General features: G+C 34.4%; 2 protein-coding genes and 1 long non-coding RNA gene across 3 annotated transcripts; all 3 read left to right on the top strand.

The window, feature by feature from the left end:
- The first annotated feature begins 13,574 nt into the window (after nucleotides 1–13,574).
- On the top strand, nucleotides 13,575–16,456 carry LOC138907131 (uncharacterized). Its single transcript, XR_011414893.1, has 2 exons — nucleotides 13,575–13,644; nucleotides 14,631–16,456. It is a non-coding gene; the product is annotated as an uncharacterized lncRNA (long non-coding RNA).
- Nucleotides 16,457–20,195: 3,739 nt separating this feature from the next.
- Nucleotides 20,196–21,129, top strand: LOC104104307 (kunitz trypsin inhibitor 5-like). The gene has a single exon (XM_018773486.3). It carries the CDS (start codon nucleotides 20,247–20,249, stop codon nucleotides 20,853–20,855), a length of 609 nt encoding a protein of 202 aa, XP_018629002.1. The 5' UTR covers nucleotides 20,196–20,246; the 3' UTR covers nucleotides 20,856–21,129.
- A 2,204-nt stretch (nucleotides 21,130–23,333) lies between these two features.
- LOC138908282 (uncharacterized) lies at nucleotides 23,334–23,669 on the top strand. The gene has a single exon (XM_070198940.1). The coding sequence runs from the start codon at nucleotides 23,334–23,336 to the stop codon at nucleotides 23,667–23,669; it is 336 nt and encodes a 111-aa protein (XP_070055041.1).
- The last annotated feature ends 1,511 nt before the right edge of the window (nucleotides 23,670–25,180 follow it).

Here is a 25,180-nt window from a genome sequence, read left to right as displayed (position 1 = left end):
GTGCGGTAGCAACAATCCGTCTGTGTCCTCCTCCATGAAAGTGATGTCGTCTTCAGCGACTTCCCAAAATCTCTTGATGTGAGTTACTGATACCTCCATCTTTTTTGCTACCGAGAAGGTAACCCCGTTGTTGTTCCCCCAAAAAATCATGTTGATCGTCTAGTGCGAGGTCTTCCCCTATTTTCGAGGGCTCTGCATTATCACGGTTGCGACCATAATTATTCTTGGCCCGGTCACTTAATAATTCCCTGATATGGCCATTTTTTAGTAACGCCGCCGCCTCTTCATGCAGATGCTGACAGTCCCCAGTCCGATGGTCATTCGTCTCGTGGTACTCGCACCACAAATTAGGGTCCCTCTGGCTGGGATCGGACCTCATCGGCTTCGGAAACCCTGCTTATTTAATGTTCTTCATAGTCGATACCAACTCTACCACACTGATATTAAAGTTGTATTCTGATAGCCTGGGATAGGAAGGATCCTGAGAACCTGACGTTTCTTTGTCCTGCAATGATCTGTTATTCCGACCGTGATTAATTCTTCTATCGGTATCGAACCTGTCTGCTTACCAAAAACCTATGCCACATCTTTTAGCCCGTTCGTAGGGCAAAAACTAGCTCCTCGAAGACTGTCTATCTGTGTCAAAATCATCTTTTGATTTTTCTTTATTCTTCTCCCGACCTTTTGTCGACGCTGGGAAGCCAATCTGATAATCTTCGATCCTTATCTTGGACTCATATCAGTTGTGAACATCCGCCCAAGTCGTCCCTTGGAACTCAAGCAAGCTTTTCTACAATTTCTAGGAAGCATCAGAACTTCTCGGATTCGAACCCTTGGTGAATGCTTCAGCCTCCCATTTATCCGGAATAGCCGGGAGCAACATTCTTTCCTTTTGGAACCGGGTGACGAATTCCCGCAGCAACTCGGCCTCTCCTTGTGCAATTCTGAATATGTCCGCTGTTAGGTCCTGCACCTTTCTGGCTCCGGCATAGGACTTAATAAAAAAAATATGGGAGCATCTCAAATGAATCTATGGAATGTTCGGGCAACAGCGAATACCATGTCAAGGCTTCCTCGTGAGAGTCTCTCCAAATCTTTTCAGCAAAATAGATTCGATCTCATGGGGAGCTAAATCGTTCCCCTTCACTGTTGTTGTATATGTGACAATATGCTCCTGAGGGTCCAAAGTCCCATCATATTTTGGCATGTCGAGCATTTTAAACCGCTTCGGGATCAATTCTGGTGTCGCGCTTGGTTTGTATGGAAACTGAGTGTACTTCTTTGAGTCTGGCCCCTTCAGCACCGGTGGTGCGCCCGGGATTTGGTTCATGCAAGGGTTTATATCCCTCATAAACCATAAGAGTTCGCTTTTGAAGGGATCACTCTCGTTGTTGTGACCGGACCCACTTCCCCAGCCTCATCAAAGCCGACCTCGCCCCTCGGGGTGTTGTTGTCGGCCCTTTGCTTTGTTTGATTAGCGGGAGCACCGGGAGGAACTGGACCTCGTCCATTCGTGTTATTGGAAGCATCCGACAATGCCTGTTTCAGTTCTGTCATAGCCTTATCATGTCATGTGAGGTTGCCTAAAATGACCTCTTATTGTTCCTGCAAGACCCTTACTGCTTCAACAACATGCTCCTCTTCAGCATCATCAGGAATCATCTCACGAACATGTCGCGAGTACCGCCTACCATGGACTGGCGTGGAATCGTTTCCCCCATTGCGGGTATCACTGATTGAATCCTCGTGCTGAAGCTGGTCTCTTTGGGTCTCAAGATTATGTGTGTTGTTAATACCATTATCTGCCATTTTTGTGATTTTTACTAAGAACGGATAAACAAAACACGTTAGTAAAAAAGGCAAGGATCAACTTAATTACACAATTGTCTAGGCCCCACGGTGGGCGCCAAACTGTTTACCCGTAAAATGGTACAGTTGAATTTATATGTAGTTTCTAGACAAGTAAATTAATTCAATCCTGAAATAATAAAAAAAAATTGAAGAAATATGCAATACTTAGCCTTGAGATCAAGATGAAATAGCAGAAACAGTAGTTCCAGGAGCAAGGTTATAAAACTCTGAATGGATTATAGCATAAGTTTGCCAGAATATTCGTGTCCTTTGCAATAATAACATAGCTCACTATTTATAGTTGTACTTAGGGAACAAGTTCCTAGGATCATTCCCTTCTTTAATGTCAATTATAAGGGCCATTGAAGAATGTGTAACGGTGAGCATGAATGGCAAATTCTTTGTAACAGATAGTGTATTAAATGCTGAAGAATATTCTCCATTAAATACTACCGGGTGACAAGAATTTATTGCATCTTTATGTACATTATTCTTTTCGGTAACAAATGTAACAGTTGTCTTCGGTCTTAGTTATCCTCTGCCTTCGATTCCACGTGTCACCCTCTTATGCAATTACTTAACATAACATATTTTATCCTATAAAATAATTACTAGGGTTGTAATTACACAACCTAGTAATTACGATGACCTGTTTGTTTGTTATAACATAATTACAGTGTAATTATAAGCGTACTGTTTGGTTTCACAAATGTAATTATACAATTAGATTAAATTTTAAATGAAGTAATAATCGAAACTAAAACTTAATATAATAAATATATGCCTATAAATAATTTTTATAAGTATAAATGATATTAGATTTGGTATTTAAGATGCATAATGTTTCTTGAATATACACTAATTAGTAATCATATATTTATAACTAATATAATAAAAATAATTGATATATATTTTTCAAATTAATAATATTTAATTTAATTAATTATAAAAACTAAAATATACGTTTTGTAAAAACATCATTGAATGCATGTTTGATAAAATAAATTAATATTTATAAATATAATGTCATAATATTATGCAAATGTTTGACAAAACTAATCAATTCTAACTAAAAAATGAACAACATACAATGTGAAATAATAAGCCAATACTATTAAAACAAGTAAATTGGAACAATAAATATAACACAATTTCAAAATCCAAAAAAAAAAACTTTAACATATGTCAAATTCCAATATAATAAAAAAAAGTTCCAATACAACTTAAGATTAGGAAACATAATAAGTTTATAATTTCATTCAACAACGAAATTCTATTTTAATGACATCACTCATTATATGCCAAGTTTGTTAATGTCACGCCTCGAACCTGGGTCTGGACGTAACACGGCACCCGGTGCCTGACTACATATGACCGAGCGAACCAATTGGCTGGCTGAATAAACATGTGATATCATAATATACTGAATGCGGAAGACAAACTAGCACATATTAATATACTGAAAGTCTGAGAGATAAAAATCAAAGAGCGGAAATACTAATATAATTCTAGAACATATCTATAGCAAACATTGCTTAACATGAAAAGCATGCGACTCTGTCTAACTGTTACTCTATTCTATGAAGCCTATAATGAAGTACTGAAAATACTGACTATCTGTAAATACTGAAAGACTGTAAATAATGATAATGCCCCGAAAGAACTAGGGCTCACCAAATAGCTGGTACGAGAATCCTAGCGCGCTGAGTCATCAACCTATAAATCATTATCTGCATTGTGAGATGCATGCCCCGGGAAAAAGGGGCGTCAATACATTTGAATTGCACTATTATGTAAAGCAACTAAAAGAAAGAAATGTAAATGATGAAACTGAAACTGAAACTGAAGTGATAACTGATATCTGATAACTGAAATGATAACTGTTGAAACTGAAACTGAAATGATAACTGATAACTAATAACTGAAATGAATACTGATAATTGATAATTGAAATGATAATTGATAATTGATAATTGAACTGAATAAAGGAAGTAATGATATGAATACTCCCTATTCTGAATGATGAACCACTTGTCTATCTGAATAAACTACAGCCTCGGGCCCAATATATGTGCACAAGCTACGGCCTCAGGCCCAAGTATACATATACATAACTACGACCTCAGGCCAAAAATGCATAAAGCATAAACTATGGCCTCACGCCCAAACATGCATAAAGCATAATCTACGACCTCAGATGTCACGACCAAAAATTCACTATAGGGTGTGATGATGTCTAACGCCGCCATCAGGCAAGTCAACAGTGATTTATCAATTTAATTACCCATTTTCTTACTTTAGAAATCATAGATTTTAGTCAGGAAGGAGATTTACACTTCTAAATCCACGGGAACGTACAACATTTGTAGTTTATAAAAGAAATGAAAGGCGATAATAATATACGAAATCATAAGCATCAACTAGTATAACCCCAAAACCCGATGTCACAAGTGTATGGCCATTTACTAAGGAGTAGAATAATAATAATACAATATCTGTCTAGAATGTAAATAAGACAGGATAAAATAAATAGTATGATGGATACTCTGTGGACTGCGATGCGTAGCCTGGTATGTAGCTCACATTAAGTCTCCTCCACAGTTGCGCCTACGCGCCAAGATGATCATCAAATGAACCTGTCAGATCCTACACATTTAGTGCAGAAGTGCAGCATGAGTACGTAAATTATCGCGTACCCAGTAAGTATCTAGCCTAACCCCGGAGAAGTAGTGACGAGGGGTCGACATCGACACTTACTAGAGGTCCAATAAGGGAATATAATAAATCATAAGCAGATATGAAGCACACGACAATAATGTTGTAAATCTGTAAGTTACATAATCTTCCAAATATTTCCTTTAAAGTATAAATTTCTCAATCTTGTATTCTACCTTAACATCTCAGAAAATGTCAAGTGTCAATATCAAATGAATAAGGAATACCATATAAAATGTAGGGCATCAATGAAAAGATAATCTCGTGAATATTTGAACTGCCAGCGATATAACACATGATTATGCCGAGGTCGTTTGGTCCGATCCAGAATAATATGTACACTGGAGGCGTTCGGCCCGCTCCACAAGAAAGGAAGGGAAATCATCGAATTACGAGACGCGTGCTTACAATACATGGGTACGAAGCGAATTTAACCTTTACCATTTTTCAAATAACTTTCCAACAACTCAAGGTAATAAAGCTCGTCCTACTTTATATGTATGTATTTCTAAATAAATTCAATTATAATTTCAATTAATTAAGCCAGCATAATGAATTCAAGTATTTCAATTATTACATGATAAAGTCCTAAGTCTACCCCGACATAAAAATGCTTTAGCTACATATGGACTCTCGTCGCCTCATGCGTACATAGCACCCACAACTAACAGCACATAACAATTACATCACCTGGGGGGTAATTTCCCCCTCACAAAGTTAGACAGGAGACTTACCTCGCTCCGAAGTTCCATAACCGACTCCAATGCCTCTCTAACACCTCAACTCCAAGCCAAACATTCCGAAACTAATCAAACAACGTGCAAATCAATCAAAATATACTCCAATGCTTACAATTTAATAATTTGTAACAATTCCCAACTCCGCTCGAAAAGTCAATAAAATCAACCCTCGGGTCCACGTGCCCGTATTCCGGAAACCTTCGAAGATAAACTTTACCCATAATACCGCGAACTCAATATATAATTTATTCCAAATTTCATGTCCAATTTCGTAGTCAAAATCCAAAAATACCAATTTTTAGGTTTTCTACCAAAATCCCAAATTTTTACTAATTTCCATGTTTAAATCCATATATAAACCATGTATTTAACTCATAATATGCGGGAATTACTTACCTTGATATAGATGATGAAAATCTTCCCTCCAGGACCTCCAAAAATCGCCCAACCAAATGAAAGTTGTGAGAGAAATTGGCTAAGTCTCGGATTAAAAACACCCCACTGCCCAGCGACCTTCGCACCCGCGGTCAACTAGCCGCTTATGTGGCTCTGCACCTGCCAGGCAAATCCTCTTATGCCAGGCAAATCCTCTTATGCGAATCAAATTCCGCTCTTGCGCGACCTCTTTTGCGGTCCACACCTCGCTCCTGCGCACTCGCACATGCGGAAACCTTTCGCTTCTCCGACTCCAGCTTCCAGCTCACTTTTCGCTTCTGCAGAGCATTCTTCGCATCTGCGGGCTCGCATATGCAAAAATATCCTTGCATCTGGGGAAATCCCTGCTCAGTCCAAATGTCGCTTCATCGACCACAACGCCGCACATGCGGGCTCGCACCTGCGGCCCTTTCCACGCAGGTGCGATTGCACAAGATCCGAGCTACCTCAGCACTTCTCCCAAGTCCAAACTCGATTCGTTTCCAATCCAATTCGCAGTTAAGGCCCTCGGGACCCCGTCCAAACATACCAACACATCCCAAAGAAAGTTACGGACTTAGTCGAAGCCTCAAACCTTGTCAAAGCACATCAAAACTATAAATAAATGGCCAAAATCTTTCTTCCAACTTTCCAGCCTTCAAACTTTGTCGAACGCGTCCGAATTATACTTAAACATTCCGAAATGACGCTAAATTTTACGCACAAGTCACAAATCACGATACGAACCTATTTCAAGGCTCGGAACTCCAAACGAACATCGATAGCATAAAAATCCACTTCAAACCAAACTTATAAAATTCTAGAACTTCCAAAATGCCAACTTTCCATAATAGGCGATGAAATGCTCCCAGACCACCCGATACTCAATACAAACACACGCCTAAGTCCGAAATCATCATACAAACCAGTTGGGACCTTCAAATCCCGATTCCGAGGTCGTTTACTCAAAAGTCAAACCTTAGTCAAGTCTTCCAATTTAAAGCTTTCGAATTTAAAATTTTCTTTCCAAATCAACTCCGATTTTTTCGAAATTCAATTCCGACTATGCGTACAAGTAATAATACATGAAGTGAAGCTATTCAAGGCCTCAAACTGCCGAACGATGTGTTAAAGCTCAAAACGACCGATCGGGTCGTTACATCAGGCCCAAATATGCATAAAGCATAAACAACGACCCCATGCCCAAATATAGGTGTTCAACATCCATGGATTTAAATTCAGGAACTGAGAATCATACTACAATATGTGATGCTGAAATATTGAATCATATTGAGTTACATGATACTGGAATATTGAATAGGACTAGACTGAGACATGTATTCTTGAACTGATTATGAAAACTGAAACTTCAATTGTTTATGACATGCTGAGTAATCTAGACTGAGACTCATGGGCATCAAACCCAAGCCTATATTGATTACGCACTGAGCTCACAATGTTCAAAATGAAAGTCATGAACGGGTTATGAAGCTAGAGAATAGAAGTTTTGTAACTATTCAAGGAACTAGGTTTAGCTATATTTCTGAGGCAATTAGTAACGTTGTAAAAGAAATGTAGTATAGGGAGAATCATTCACATTCCCAAACATAGAGAGTTAGCCTCACATACCTTAACTTCCTGCTCTTGAGCGTAATACAACATCCGCTAACCCTTTCAACTTTAATCTATATCAATACAAGTCAAAGGGATTCCATATTAGCAATAATACTTATATTTTGGTCACTTAGGCATTTTATCAAACACCTTGAGGGCGTAAAGCCTCATAGACCTCATTAATGGTGTTTCAACACCCAACAACCCATTCTCTTGCTCCTAGATAAATTCTAAAATCTCAAATTTCTTATAATCGATATCATTCCTCATCACCCATAAGATAAACAACACCCTTAACCAATAATCAACAATCAATAACCAAAACATATAAGTGTTCATACTTTTCTACCAGCCCCATCAACTCATATCTCATGAACTTAGATTCTATAATCATTAACCCAAAGTTATAATCAATTGGAGGGTGAAGATATTATCTTTTTAAAGTTCAATCTTCTTGAATTCGAGTTCTAGGGTTTCGTCTCTCAAAACTGATGTCCCAATCGAATATCTAATAATTTAAAAGATTTACCCATGTTAATAAGGTATTGGAGAATTGAAATAAACTTAGGATCACCATTAAAACTTACCTTGGATGGTGGAGGGACCTCTAAGGAGATAGGTTCTTGAGCGCTTCCTTTTCTAGAGCAACGTTTAGTATTTTTGGGGTGTGGGGGACGAAGTGGGGCTTTTAAAATGACCCCCAGGGTGCGCTCCTGCGCAGATGAAGGCCCAACTGCGCACCTGGATGCACATCAAGGTAGTAGCACTGCCACAAGTGCACAGCCGCGCACGGGATCATCTGGGCGCGCACCTGGGCGCGCATACTGCGCATTGTCCAGTATAACGCATATAACGTTTTGCTCAGAAATCTGTTCAGACTACACAATATATCGTTGGAATGATATTTCAAAGGGCTACATCTTTCATGTATTAGGTTTTCCCAAATTCTCAACAAAGTTTAACGAAATTCGGATATAAGACAGACCTTCCATAAACTTAGTCGATTTTATCGAATCTTATGTAACTCACTCTCCGTCATGATTCCAAAACAAATAGTTCCACCCATAATCATCCCGATAGGACTTCATATGTCTAAGATGTCACATTAATACGCATTTAACATGTCCACACCTAGTCCGAATTTACGGAGTGTTACAGTTAATGACTTATTATTTCTAATATTAGGAGGTGTAGTTTGAAAAACTAGAATAATAATGCAGTTACGCTAAATGAAGAAAATAAAACAAATAAGAAATAAAATATAAGAGCAATTATCTGGAATCACAAGAAATAAAGGTAGAGAAATAAAAAATAAATAATGTACAAAGAAAATATATTTTAAAATTAAAAAAGAAAGTAAAAAGTAAAAATAAAATAAAAAAATAAAAATAATGGAAATAAAAAGTTATAAAGAAAATAAATAAAAATAAAAATAAAAATAAAAAGGAAAAAATTAAAAAATAACCTTGTAATTACACAATAATTAGCAACAATTCTCAACTCTCCCTTGAGAATTGGAGAGTGTAATTACACATCTCCAATTACACTCAGTTTCATGTTGACCAAGTAATTACTTGCTCATACAAACATGTCAAACTGTGTAATTACATCAAATTACACCCAAATCCAACTCCTATGTGACTTTCCAAACATGCTCTTATAGTTTGATATTTTTTTAAATACTTTTCGTATCGATAGTGTTTGAATTAGTTTGTGCACATCTCAATTGTTTTATTTAATAATATAGAATTCTACCAACACACATATCAAAATTAATTTTCATCCATCAAAATTTAAATAATGAAGTGATCCATCAAAATTTAAATAATTAGTATATTTTTGTCTCCATTAAAATTTGAGAAGTGATCATGCCAGGAACGCAGCTGAAACTCCAGAGGCGCGCACTTGGGAGCAATTTTTCTTGCCTATGTCTACCGGTGCCAAAATGATTAAAAAATAATTATTTACTCATATTATTCAATAAAAAATGGGTTGATTAATAAACTTTTTAAAAACGGATTAAATATGAATAAAAACTATATTATCCACTTAGAAAATAGATAGTCATTGAGTTTAAATTTTACATTTGTAACTCAAATTGAGAGTTTCTAAAGTAGGGGGTAGAAATTCTCTCAAAAGTGATAATATTCAAGAAGTCATGATAATTCATATTGTCCGTCGATTAATCTATTTTTTATCCGTATTAAATATAAATTAAATTAAATAATTTATTTATTTTTATATTTATTTTTTTTCAAACCGCACAGATCCGGCTCCACCCGTTCAATTGCCACCACTAATTGCCACCACTATCAATGCCCAGTGCCCACAACTTTTATTACTATTCATTTTTGGTGCTAGGAACAAAGAACCATAGTCCACTACAGTACTTGTAGTGTGAGTGGAGATGTGTCCGTCTCCGTGTCTCGCACTGACCTTAAGTAGTAGATAATGTTAGGCAAATATCCACCGACTCATCCTTTCCCCCTTTTTCTGTCTTTTTCAATATTAGCCTTTTGGGTTGTATCTTTTCTTTCTTTTTCGAGATCTATACCTTTTTTTTAAAACATCATCACGTCTACGCAATTTAGTGACTTAACTAATTTAAATTCGTATTACGGATCATAATCAAAGTGAAAATATTCTCTTTACCAGGAACTCAAAATTTGAACTTCTAAACCTAGGGTAAAAATTCCATTCATCTCACAACAACCACACTCCTTGATGATTTATAATCTGTTTGGTCAATTATTTTTTGGGTCTATTTTTTTTTTTCAAAGTTAATATATTTGACCGAGCTTTTAGAAGAAAAAAATAATATTTTTGAGTAAAAATATAAGCTATTTTTAGATGATACATATTGCTAAAAGAAATAGTTTTTTTTAAAAAAAATATACTTAAAAATATATTTTAAAAATTTGATCAAATACCAATTGATATTCAACTGTACCTTTTTAATTATTCATCAAAAAGTACTCCAAAAAAAAAAATCTCCTCAATATAAGCAATAATAAACCTAGTGAAAACAGCTTGTGAAGCACCACCCGTACCTTGCCATTTAGGTTAGGCAGACAGCACTCATCTTTCCTTATTTTCCATTTGGACACGTGGGGTGTAGGTGGTTTATTGTCGCTATTCCAAAGTGGTTAAAAACTTCCTTTTAAACGTGAGAGTTCTTTTTGTCAATTTTAACTTTGGTCAAATTCAATTTAAAGATTTGATTATTTGAAAACTATAGGGTACACCTCATGTCCTTTTGAAATTTAATTATCAAATTGTTGAAGGCACTTTGAAAGTTATATATGTTATTTTATTCATATCACATTGGAATCTTGACAAAAAATAAAAAAGAAAAAGAAGAATTTTATAAGCACCAAGATGATGATATCTATGAAGGTGTTTGGACATAAATTTTAAGATTTTTTTTTCAAATTTGGAATTGTACTAAAATTTGATTTGAAGATGAAGTTGTGTTTGGTTATAATTTTTGTAATATATTTGGATGTACTTTTTTCAAAACCATGAAACATATTTATATCCCACAATTTATAAAAAATATCAAAATCATCCCGATTTGATTATCCTATTTGAAACAAACAAACATGTTGATTGTTTAATTGTACGAACAATATCTAGTAGAAGTTGTAGTGACTCATTCAGGTAAAAGTATAAATGGTAAATCTTAACAGTGGATATCAAAATATAGTCAAAGGCCACTCAATCAGGTGGTAGGTAGTTGTAGGTGTTAGCCGGTGACGGATCTAGAATTTTTAAGTCATGGGTGTTGAACTATTAAATTATTATTAAAACTTGGTGTTAAAGTAATATATTTGTAAGAATTACTAGCTTTTTTAATATAAATAATAGTTCATGACTCCAAAAGTAATGGGTGCTCATAACCATCAACATACATCCACCACATGTGTTACTTAGGTTTAATAACTAATTGGGGTCTTTTATAAATTTAAAAAATATAGGATAAATTTGTAAAACTTAAAAATACCAATTTTTCAATTTTTTAATTGAAAATCTGGTTCTCAGCAGTTTTTCAAATTCAAAAATACATTTTCAAGTTGGATTAGAAAAAATATAAAATTTTCTTAATCAAACATTGTTTTGAATTTTTTTATTTTTTTTGAAAAAAAAGAAAAAAAATTAATGTCCAAATGTGCTCTAAGTTTAGGTTTTGTAACTTCAGATTAAAAGTAGCTCAGATATGAATAACATATTTTAGACAATACGAAAAGAGTAAATTAAAATCCAACATTGACAATCATTTATTGGCATTAATCACATTTTACCTAAATATCCAAGAAGAAACAGAAAACAACTTGAATACTGTTGACATAAACTCAACACTCAATAAAACAGTATTGCTATTAGTTTAATTTCCAGTAATTTAAAAAAACATTTAGAGAAACAAGTCAATTATAGACAGGTAGTGGCCAGTATCATAGATTTATTTAGCCATGTTTTTGTACTTTAATTTTCATAATAATAATAATGCGAAATTGTATAAGAAAGTAAGTATTAAAATAGTATCCTCCCCTTATAAAAGGCCAGCACTTTTAGCTATCTCCTTTTTGTGTTCTCAGATCTATCTTTTTCCTGTCATAAGACAATACTCCAAAAGGAAAAGAAAATGGAGCACAGGGCTTCTAATTTCCTCTGCTTATTCTTACTAATATTTGTGGGATTTTCCCTTCTCATTTCCACCATCGCAGTTCCTTCTTCAAGTAAGTCTTAAACCCATTCCTATTATCTTTTCTTTTCAGTTATTACTAATATTAATTCCAAGCAGTAATATGTATCTTGTGGTGATAATTCACAGGAAGCCTAAAGACAATTACAGAAAATCTACCATTCCAAGATTCTCATTACAAGGTTCCTCTTTCTTCTGTCTTGAATCCTATTTACTTACAGTAATTTCCTTCTTTTTTTTTACTTTTTACGTGGAGGTGTTTAACTCTGTACGGATTACTAAGACTTTTCAAACTTATGGCTATAAAATTATGTCGATAAAGATAGAATGAAATTTTTTAAATTAAATATGTATCTTGTGGTGATAATTCTATAAGATTATCTATGAAATTGATAAATAATTCTAACTTTTTCTTTTGAAATTGTTGAAGGTATTGATGGAGGTAGAGAAGAAGAGGGAGTTGGTGGAAAGAGATGACTATGCAGGAACAGGTGCCAATAACCATCACGATCCAAAACCTCCTGGGACTGAATAAATGAACTGAAAATAAAGAGAAAATAAAGAAAATGTGTGCAGTGAAGTAGATGTAATTATGTTGGTTGTTTTGTTTTCTTATTTGAATGGTAATTATTAGAAATGTAAAGGACTACATTGAAGTACTATATATGTTTAATTTCTTTTGTTTATTGCACACAATAGATTGAGAAATTTGGTTGTTGGGCTTGGTTTGTGACCATGTGATCTTGAAATGAAACAACCTTGACTTCGTTACACATTTAATTTCCCAAAAAGAAAATTGTTTTGTCACGCTTGCAACAGGAAATCCCCATTGGCAAGTTGAGCTGACTGCTCACGGGAGGGGGAGTAAAGGCAAACATGAAATCCTAATACTGCCTTAAGGATAAATTTGATGAGAAAACATAAGTAATATATCTTCTTGCTTTGTTAAAATAATACTTATTTTGGACTAAATTTGAAAGCTTAGCAAAGCAAGAATGGACATAAGGGAGTATTTTCGTGAAAACATGATAGAGAAATAAAAGGAAATTAAATAGAAAATAAAGAAAGAAAGACGGAATAGTGAATACCATACCCAACAAATGAGTAAAAACAGCACTAACCTTTTTTCGGACCGGTTATAAAGGACCGGTAATAAAAAAAATAGTTAACGTTTGTGAAGTCATTAAAAAATAGTCATTATTTTGTTGAAATACAAAAAATTTCAGCATAATATACGGAATTATAGAATTCCTGCATATAAATTTTCAGCATATTATGTTGGAATTCCAACTCACGAAAACTTTCGGCATATATTATAAGAGACTATGCACCTCTTGCATATAAACTTTGATGAAACTCGAACTTATGTTCCAACATATCATGCTTTAAGCTTAAAAAATTCGAACACCAATCATGAATATGGCTATTTATGATTTTACCCAACAAATGATGTGACGAGTTACATGACAAGAATTAATTATAGTACGTACCTAAAATGATAATAATTGATGGAGTGAAAGGACTTCTTTTCCTTCGGCAGGACTTGGATGGTGGTTCTTCGCATGTTGGCATCTTGGTATCCACGCAAAGCAATTGATAACATATGAGGTTAGGATAAATTAAATGGGAAAACTTTCTCTTTTTTCCATTAATAATATGATGACTAAGAGAATTAATGAATACATTATACTCCTATGTTTCTCGAAATAGGCTGAAAATTCCATAACTACTGTTTATATCAACTTTAGGTTTTCATCCTCATGTGATACAGTGATACTAGGAGTAAGTACAAAATATTTAAGAAAAAAGACACGTGTGTTATAAGAAAAATCAAATTATGGTGGATGTCTACTCTTCCTCCATGATCTTCTCAAATGCTTAATGACATATTCAATGACATATTTTTTTTCATTTTTCATGCCTATATAAAGGCCTTGTAATAGATAAGAAAATACACACAATTGAAGAAGAAAATCTCTTCCTTCTCTCTATCTCCATTTCTTGTTCATGTTTTACTAAATTGCTTTTATTTCATAACAACATATTTTGTTCATGTTTTACTAAGTTGCTTTTATTTTATAACACGTTATCAGCACGATACCCTAATCAATTGAGTTACTTATATCTACAAAATTGTTCTACATCATAAAAGGCATGTTCCTGCCGTGCCTAATATTCATCTTGAAGAGATAAGCTTTTCTTTCTCATTTAGCAATTTCAAAGAATGGTATCAAACATAACTGAAGTAACAATAAGGTTGAGGAGACCAGTACACTGTGATAAGGCATATAAGGCTAATGCTAAGATACGTTTTCTAATCCTTTTTAATTAATTCATTTTCTTATTCGTTTTTCTTATGGGTTCTTTATTTGTTATGAAAGTTTCCAATGCTAAGTATTTTCTTCTTACAAATCCATTCATATTCTTAAGTGTTTTACTTTATAAAGGAAAATACTTAAATGTAAACTAATTACTACTCCATGTTTTACTTATTTTATTTTGTTGCATTATCAATATCCATTTCAATGAACGAGTTTCTAATATTTGTTGTAAGTTTGGTCTAATCTCTTTCATCTCGTATCCTGGTTATATAGATCTTATTATAAGAATCAGAAGTATATAATGATGCAGCCAAGAGTTACGTACTAAACCAAAGACCAAATGAAGTACAAGAAATTGGGGAGCTACTACACCTTTTGCAAAGTCATTTGAGGAATTTGGTTCCTTAGTTAAAAAAAAGCAAGAACCTTATGTAAAGTTTCCCTTAACTGAACGTTTTTCTATAAAATATATGCTTGACCATCATGCGCCATTCTGACTTTTGAAAAGGTAATGTGAGGTAAGTTTCTCTCGGGTAATCTTAATAGCACAACTAGCATACATTATTGATAAATAAATATACGATCCAAATGGAAAAATATTTTAAATTAGCATTGGCCGATCAAAACTTTTAATTCTCGTATATTGAAAAATTGAGTGAGTTTGTATCTCTGCAACCCAATTTTTTATTATTTTTACACGATATTCTTAGTACACTCCATTAAATAAAAAAAAGGGTTTAGTTTCTTGTGACTTAAAATACATAACTGCTCCTATTTTATAACTGATGTGGGAGGCAACAAGATGGTAGAGTCATTCCAGTATTGACTTTTTCATTAATGTTAAAAATATTATTAATGATTTTTTCAATTATAGGTTATGCTATATCTCTTTGTTTTTTTAGAGAGCATAATACTTAGTTTTCATAAAAGTGCATGGTAACTAGTACTACTATATTATTCTATTTGATACATTATTTTTCTTTAATGTTCTAGTCATATCACTTTGATCTTGAAGTAAGCTTATTGCAGCAAAGACCACATGTGAATTTTCAATATTATTTTGTATTTTCATATATCTGTTTGACACTAATTACTTAGCTGATTTGAGTAAACGAAAGTCTAATGTTGAGAATTATATCCAAATGACATTATGAATAGTTTAACTCAAGAGGTAAACATTGCCTTCACAATAATAATAGTTCTTCAAAATGTGAAGGCAATGTTTACCATCAAATTGGTATGCAAAATAATAAAGCACGCCGTCGATTATGATACATTCATTGAAGAGAATGTGACTTGTGATAAGCATTGAGAATGCAGACCCATTTCTAAAGGTGAATGTTGTAATATGTTATAAAAGTAATGAATAAAGACATGCAATGCATGATTGGATGAATACCACACAACTCACCTTTGAGGGAGGTTTGAGTGAAATAAAGAGAATAAATATTATTGTGTGGTTACATGAATATGTCATTGGTCGCGTACATGTGATACGCCAAAAAAATATATTTTGTTGTGCCTTATAGAAGGTTATTAAAGGCAAAATTAAAGCAAAAAAAAATGACTTTGCTTATGATGATTTTGACAATGACAATTTATTATGATATAATTTTCTCCATGCAGGAGACATTTACTATATGAATGGTGTGACAAAAGATCTTGTAGTACAAAAGTTGTTAAGAGCTCCGGAAAAATTAATTTGTTACTACCCGAATGAATAAAAGTATTCACGATATTGATATTGTAAAGTCTCAAAAGAAACTTTTTGAGTTTCAAAAGTATAAGTCAAAGTGGTTGGCATATTGAGACTATAAATGAAAGGAATATTTTCATATTTCTATAATCATAACGGATAAATATGAAAGATTGATTAATCGTCAGAGATAGCTTAGAACCAACAGTTCATTATCTAATGGATCTTTCCGTCCAGTGGCGGACGGGTGAGTAACGCGTAAGAACCTGCCCTTGGGAGGGGAACAACAGCTGGAAACGGCTGCTAATACCCCGTAAGCTGAGGAGCAAAAGGAGGAATCCGCCCGAGGAGGGGCTCGCGTCTGATTAGCTAGTTGGTGAGGCAATAGCTTACCAAGGCGATGATCAGTAGCTCGTCCGAGAGGATGATCAGCCACACTGGCCGATTTTCTTTCTAGTTGTACTACACAAATATAAGCATGATGATGGAATCATATGTCACAAGTAAACTAGAGGTTTACTAAAACAAATATTAGTTGGCATGACCGGTTGACCAGCTCAGTTCAATTATAATGCGAAAAATTAATTGAGAATTACATTGACATATATTGAAGAAATATTAGATTTTTCAAGAATTCTCTTGTGCTGCTTATTCTCATGATATATCAGTTAAAGTTGGGATTGAATCCTTTGATTTCTGGAACTAATAAAATGTGATAAATATATGGGCCCAGTCACCTGCCATGTCGACCGTTTACTATTATATGATTTTAATAGATGCATCTATTCTTTGGTCACATGTGCATTTGTTATCAACTTGCAGTTTGGCTTTTGCAAGACTGATTGCTCAAATTATTATAGCACAGTTCCAAAATATAAATTATGATTATTTATCTTGATAATACTGGTTTAAATCCAAGTTGATTTAGCAGAAATTGTATGCCTCCAATTATAGCTAAACCATTAGTTATGAAAATAAAATTGCCAAAATAAAATTTGGTATGTGATGTATTATTTAATATACAACAATACTTGTATGCATCTAACCAAATTAAGATAAGTTCTCCCTATCAAAATCGGTTCAGGGTCAGTAACCAAATAATTTTCATCTAGAAATATGAACGTGCTATATGATTTAATTGTTCCACCACAATATACAAAGATGGATCCCCAAATAAGGCTAGGGATATGTGTCGGTGATCCCAACAATAGGGGAAGAAAATGGGCAGCTGAAAAAGTAATGCATGTAATGAATTATTATTAGTACATCTAGATCCTCGTATGAGAAAATGTGAACTTGAAGTTCAAGGGATAATTCATTTGCAAAATATTGCCAGACGTATTTGCTGACCCAAAGTTAAATATCATATTCAGCTGCTAATGCTCCACATAAAATAAAGTTCATAATGAATAGAGTCTATGGCATGCATGAAGCATAATAGACTAATCGGTTTCAAAGATAAAACTCCTTGAAAAAGGAGAGGAGCAAATGTTCAAGATGGTCATAATAAGGAGGCAGGTGCTCTAGAAGAGCACCACGACATAACACTTCATAAGGCCTCATGGGAAAAGCTCAGGTACCTGAAAATAATAAGAAAGAGATCTCAATAAGTTATGTCTTTATTGGATAATAGTAGAATCGATATAAAATGATCGTCGACGATATTGTTAATATAATGTAGCGCTCAATATTATTAATATTGACGAGGATCTTGAGTTCAAATCTATCATGAAATTTGGACAGATAAATAATTGGCCAAATAAAAAATACGCAATGAAAATTGATTTCACCTGAAAAATATGAAGTTGGACGGATAGTCCCAACACCTGAAAGTATAAAGCCAGTGGAGGTATAAATGCGTTCTTGTACGAAAAAAAAGGTCAAGTCGATAAACATAAAGACGACTTGTGTCACTAGAAAATTTGTAAATATCCTTACATTGATTATATAGAGACACGTTCTCCTGTGGTGGATGTCGCCATTTCAGGTTTTAATCTGGCAATACAAGAAAAATGTGATATGCGTATAATGGAAATCATTGAAGGATTTAAATTGTTCTGAAGCATATTAAGGTTTCCAAGAAATTTATTAAATAAAGTTTCAAAAATCCTTATACGGATTGAAACAATTAGGGCGCATGTGGTATAGTCGCTTGAGTGAGTACCTGTTAAAAGAAGGGTACAAGAAGGATTCAATTTGTCCTTGTATCTTTATAAAAAGATCCGGATCTAAATTTGTTATAATCACCGTGTACGTTGATGATTTAAATATTATTGGAACTCCTAGGGAGCTTCCTAAAGCAGTAGAACTTCCTAAAGCAGTAGACTATTTAAAGAAAGAATTTAAAATGAAAGATCTTGAAAAGACAGAATTTTGTCTTGGTCTACAAATTGAGTATATGAAAGATGGAAATTTTGTCCATCAATCAGGATACACCAAAATAATTTTAAAGCGATTATATATGGATAAAGTACATCCATTCCGACCTCATGAAAATAATGAAGAGCGTATTGGTCCTGACGTACCATATCTTAGTGCAATTGGTGCACTAATATATCTTTCTAACATTACAAGGTCTGACATAACTTTTTCAGTTAATGTCTTAACAAGATATAACTCTGCTCCTACAAGGAGATATTGGAATGGAATCAAACATATATTGCGGTATCTAAAAGGGACTACCGATATGAGATTATTTTATGGCAATGATTATAGTCCCGATCTTATTGGTTATGCCGATGCTGGGTATCTATATGACCCACACAAGGCTCGATCTCAAACAGGCTATGTGTTTACATATGGAGGCACTACCATATTTTGGCGATCGACTAAGCAATCAATCGTGGCTACTTCATCAATTCATGCTGAGATAATTGCTATTCATGAAACAAGTCGAGAATGTGTATGATTGAGGTCTATAATACACCTTATTCGAGACAAATGTGGTTTGAAATGTGACAAACTACCCACAATTTTGTATGAAGACAATGCATCATGCATAGCCCAATTGAAGGGAGGATTTATAAAGGGGATAGGACAAAGCAAATTTCACCAAAGTTATTTTTCACACATGATCTTCAAAAAAATGGTGATATCAATGTGTAACAAATCCATTCGTGATAATATGGCTAATCTGTTCACCAAATCTCTAGCGACGTCAACCTTCAAGAAACTAGTGTACAAGATTGGGATGCGAAGGCTCAAGGACGTGAATTGATGCTCTCATCAGGGGAAGTTAATACGCGTTGTACTCTTTTTCCCTTATAAGATTTTATCCCACTGGGTTTTCCTTGCAAGGTTTTTAACGAGGCAACCAAAAAGCGGATTACTAAACATGTGTACTCTTTTTCCTTCACTAGGATTTTTTTTTCCTATAGGGTTTTTTCCTAATAAGGTTTTAACGAGGCACATTATCTATGGACATCCAATGGGAAGTGTTATAAGAAAAATCAAATTATGGTGGATGTCTACTCTTCCTCCATGATCTTCTCAAATGCTTAATGACATATTTCTATGCTTAATGACATATTCAATGATATATTTTTTTTCATTTTTCATGCCTATATAAAGACCTTGTAATAGATAAGAAAATACACACAATTGAAGAAGAAAATCTCTTCCTTCTCTCTATCTTCATTTCTTGTTCATGTTTTACTAAATTGCTTTTATTTCATAACAACATGTCTTGTTCATATTTTACTAAGTTACTTTTATTTTATAACAACGTGATATATTTTAAAATATCACCATCTATAATTGCGTACTAGTACTAGCCCCGCGCCTTCATCTTTTACCTTCTGATTCATTCGACTAAAAGTCAAGAAATTTTACAGACAGGTTTTCCAATTTATCTCATTCTATTGGTTGACAATTCATAAGCACAACAGATTATTGTCTAAGCTAATCTAGACGTTTGCACTTATTTCTTTCGGTGATAAAACCATTCAAATGTAGTTCTCCATACGGAATGCCTAACTTTACAAGAAATTCAAAACGTGGTAAATTAAATTTCAATGTTTTGACTTTTCTCTACCCATATAGCATACTTTAACGAAAATTAGGCTCTCATTTTTCCAAAAGTTTGAAAAGCAAAACTCAAAACGATCACATATGCCATACATTTCAACATCGGCTTCTATAAATATATAAACACTTGGCCCCAAATATTTCATGCATTAACCATATCCTTAAAAATGAAGATCATATCAAGGATTTTATTGCTTTCTTGCCTCCTCTTTTTTGCCTTATTCCAGGTAAAAGCTGAACCAGTTCTTGATACTAATAAACAAGAAGTCCGTCCAGGTTACAGCTACTACATTTTGCCGGCAACCACCGGCGCAAACGGCGGTGGACTAACGCTAGCGAAAGGCGAAAACGGGAGCTGCCCGCTCGACGTTTTTCAAGCACAAAATGTTCAGAGCAAAGGCCTTCCTTTAAAATTCTTAATGGTGAATTCAAGTTCAGGGCTAGTAATTGACGAAAATGAAGACATAAATATCAAATTTGCAGCACCAAGATACGTGTCTATTTGCAATAAAACCACTGTTTGGAAAATTGAAGATGGGTTTGTGACCACTGGCGGAATTAAGGGTGGGTCTGAAAATGGCACGGCCACAAGTTTGTTTACTATTCAGAAGTATGAAGATGCCTATGCGTTACAGTATTGTCCAAGAGCTACAGGGTGTTCTTTTATTTGTCCAAGATTGTTGTGTGGGTATATTGGTATTGCACCAGCGAATAATGGATCGAGGCGTTTGGCTGTCAATCGTCCGGTTTTCAAGATTTTATTCCAAAAGGCTTAGCATACAGAGGGCGGACTCAAGATTTTTCTTAATTAAATATTTATAACAGATGTGAACTTATATGAGCAAAAGCTATTAGAATTAGGTGAACGCATAATTATAAGCTAGGTTTGCCTCTACTAAGATATTCATAGATAACATATATAGCCAAAATAATAGCAAGCCCTGATGTTATAATTTATTGGCGTGGGCCGTATGCATGTTATGCAGGATGTGTTTCATTTGATTTGTCATTTAATCCACATGAATAAATGATTGATATATATTTAAGAAATGTAAATTTTTAGCCGCTTCCAAAGATAAGATAATGGACGACAAAATGAATATTTATATATATACATTTTTTGGCTAGCGAATATAATTAATTTCGGCCTACCAACCAATTTTGATTTTGCCCAATATATTTCCTGTAGTTCACCTTTTTGTTATTTTGATTTATTATTATCCTAATTTCCTTTCTCTATTGAATTGATTAAAAATCAAGGTTATCAAATTGTTACTATTTTATTTTTTTCTGTACGTTATCATGCATATTTGACTTGCTACGAAGAGTAATTTTTGGTTACTTATATTTTTACAATTACATATGAGGGTTAAAGGAAAAAGGGACGGGACAGTAAGGATTGTGTGAAGACTTTAATAGATACACCAGAATCCAGATTATAAAGCTTTAGTTTGCTCTAATAAGTTATTTGTTATTAAATTATTTATACTATTAATGCAAAAAACTTAAGATCCATGTAAGAAAAATTTTGTTATATATAATTAAAAAGTTTACAAAAAAAAAATAAAAAAATCTATCAATGTCTGCAATTTAACCTATAGCAGGTTGTTACTTGGTTTTCTAGAAATTACGTGTTATAAATCAACTTATCTGATAGTGTGAAAAATGTATATATTACCGGTACACAAAACTTAAATTCCATGTTAATTTAGGTTATATCCACCGTGCCAAATGTATCAAAACAGATGCAGTCGCATCTTTTGTCCTATAGTAGTGTAGTGTCGGCATAGAGGAAACAGAGTAGAAATCGGATAGCTCATCTTGGAGTCGGCACTTACATCTTGCAGTAGCTCCTCTGGTTTTCCAAATCAGATGTAATCGTAGTGGAAAAGGGCATCTGATTGCTCATCCCTGGCCTGAATCGACCAAGGTGCGCTCCATTGTCAGTGGGATAACAATAAAATGATAGAATGCCTTTCTTCACAGCTCTTTTCCTAAACTATCAACGCATTTTCTAATTGTTTTTGGACCGATCTGCCGGATTCATCATGAATTGACAAGTTTTAATCTTATTGCCAGTTTAGCTTTTATGAGGGTTTTGAACCGGCAATGTGAGCAAGCCCGCACTAGGAAAAGTTACCTCAAAAGCCTACAAATCCTTAGAATCAATATAGACTTAGCTAAATATAAGACACAGTGGAAGAGAAAAATCCATTTATGTGATATGTACTAGTTGGGAGTATGTTTTAGACTTGGTAGAGAACTTCCACTATTATTATTACTATTATTATTATTATATATATATATATATATATATATACACTTACAAATTTAGTTTATTTTGGTAACGATGATGATATATTGATATGAAACGAACGACGATTCATAGTTTCATACTGTGGATCCTAACTTGTTTAGAATTAAAGTGTAATTATTGTTATAGTTATTTTATTTGAATCGTACATACTCACCTATGTCAACAGTAATCTGTCAAGGAACAACAAAACAAAAGATGATAAAGAAGTACTAGTAGTAAAATATTTCCAATCTTTTGAGTTGAAAACTTGAGGCGGCTTTTCATTGCAACTAAAAAGTCCACAACAATTTGGCGCAAAGGACTATAGTTTAAATGACCATAATAACCCTTTGATAATATTCTCCATGCATGTGGTTTTTGATTTTATTTCCTAGTGATGTTTCGAAGAATTAAAAAAAAACGTTCAAGAATTTTTTTGGAAATAAAATAATAATGAGGTTCTAAACCCACTTGATCCGTCCCCACAAAACATACAGGTTCTACAGATTGTGAATTCCACTCCCTCCCTTTTTCCATATTTTTTCTGTTTCTTCGTTGGTATTGCTAAAGGGAATATTATTAAAACAGAGTAAAGATTAGTTAGTCGGTTATATTAGCTAATTACGGTTAGTGTAGTTAGTTAACGCCGTTAGTGAGTTGGTTAGTGAGCAGCACATAATGTGCACGCGACTCCACCAAGATATTTGTATAAAGTCTGCAGACTTGTATCTTTGTAATGCAAGAGAGAAACCAGATCTTCTTCTTCATTATTCCCTTTCTAAATTCCAGAATATTCTTTCGCCATAGATGAGCCCTAGCTTCTCATTTATGTAAATTAACTAAGATTCACAAAATTAATCCTCAATTTAATATGGTATCAGAGCGGCGGTCGTGAGGCGTGAACTCCGGCGTAAAGCTCCGACTGAATTAGAACGATTTCGAGCTGGAAGAGGCGGATATGGCGAAAAATGAAGTAAGTTCACTTGATCACAATCATCCATTATACCTTCAAGCTGGAGACACTAAAGGGCTGGTTTTAATTCCAATCAAGTTCACAGGGCCAGAAAATTATGCCCTGTGGAGCAGAGCAATAAAATTGGCCTTGCGAGGAAAGAGCAAACTAGGTTTTGTGGATGGATCGTGTGTAAAAGCTAGGTACAAAGGGGAATTGGTTGAACAATGGGAAAAATGCAACGCAATAGTGTTATCATGGATAGGAAGCATTGTTTCGAATGAATTAATGCCAAGTATTGTCTATGCATCAGATGCGAGGAAAGCGTGGAATGATTTTTAGGAGAGATTTGATCGCTCAAATATGACGAGAATTTATCATTTCTGGACTAAGATAACAACAATGCGGCAAGGAACAGACTCGGTAACGAGTTACTACACGAAAATGAAGGATCTATGGGACGAATTGGATGTGTTGGCTCTTTTATCGTGCTGTGATTGTGAGGAAGCGAGGCCGTCTATTGAACTCTTGAAGTCACAACGTTTGCTGCAATTTCTTATGGGATTGAATGAAAGTTACAACAACGTAAGAAGCAATATACTTGCTAGGAGACCAGTGGTGACAGTAAATAAAGTTTATGCTATTGTCACACAGGAAGAGAGCCAGAGATCGCTTGGTGTTGTGGATACTCACAAAGATCCATTAACTATGCTAGCAGGAAAAATGCAAGGGTTCAGACCAAGAAGACCAGGGATGATATGTGAATATTGTGGCTATAAAGGCCACTTGAAGAAAAATTGCTATAAGATTGTAGGGTACCCCCAGACTTTAAAAGTAAGAAGAAAGGTAGTCAATCTGGTGGAGCTCTTAGGCAGTCTAGCAGCAGAACACAGACTGGAGGAGGCTATAAGCCAAGAATCAACAGTGCAGCAACAGAGGATCAGGTGCAGGGACATATTTTTACTCAGGAAGAGTATTCACAACTCATGAGCTTGCTTAACAAACCTCCACCAGGTGATTGCATCTCGAACATGATGGCAGATACTGTTACATTACTTTCCCAGACTTATAATTGTGAATGGATAATAGACTCAGGAGCATCACACCACATTACACCCTGCAAGGAATTACTAGAAGACATAAGAAGCTTAGAAAAGAGTCACAGCAGTAGAGTGCAAGTACCAACTGGAAATAAGTTATCTATATCTAGTGCAGGAAGTACGGTGGTACTAGGAAGTTATAAAATCACCAATGTGTTGCACGTGCCAGACTTTAAATTTAATTTTCTTTCAGTTTCAAAGCTAACCAAGGAATTGCTGTGCAAGGTCACTTTCTTCCCTAACTTTTGTGTGTTTCGGAGACTTTACAATGGCAAAGTAATGGGGATTGATAGAGAAAATAATGGACTCTACATATTGCAAAAAGAAGTAAAGCCTACAGTAGGAGCAACCGTAATAAAAGGTGCAGATGAAGTTGAGTTGTAGCACTTAAGGCTAGGACATCCTTCAGCTATAGCAATGCAACACATACCAAAACTGAAGAACAAGCTAAATAACGCAATGCAAGAGCAATGCACGGTATGCCCAATGTCAAAGCAAGTGAGATTAAAATATCCTGTTAGTAAAAGTAACACTAGTGGTATTTTCCAATTGATACATGTAGATGTGTGGGGACCTTACAAAAGGCCTATTTTTGATAGAAAGCAATTCTTTGCTACTATGGTAGATGACTATAATAGATACACTTGGGTCTGTTTACTTCAATCTAAATGTGAAGTGTCAGTTGTACTTAAGGATTTCTTAACTATGATAAAAAATCGGTTTGGTGCATGTGTGAAAATATTAAGGTCGAAT

This window comes from Nicotiana tomentosiformis, chromosome 3, assembly GCF_000390325.3.
Source record: "Nicotiana tomentosiformis chromosome 3, ASM39032v3, whole genome shotgun sequence".
Classification (NCBI taxonomy): Eukaryota; Viridiplantae; Streptophyta; class Magnoliopsida; order Solanales; family Solanaceae; genus Nicotiana; species Nicotiana tomentosiformis.
This window is presented reverse-complemented; position numbering and strand designations above follow the sequence as displayed.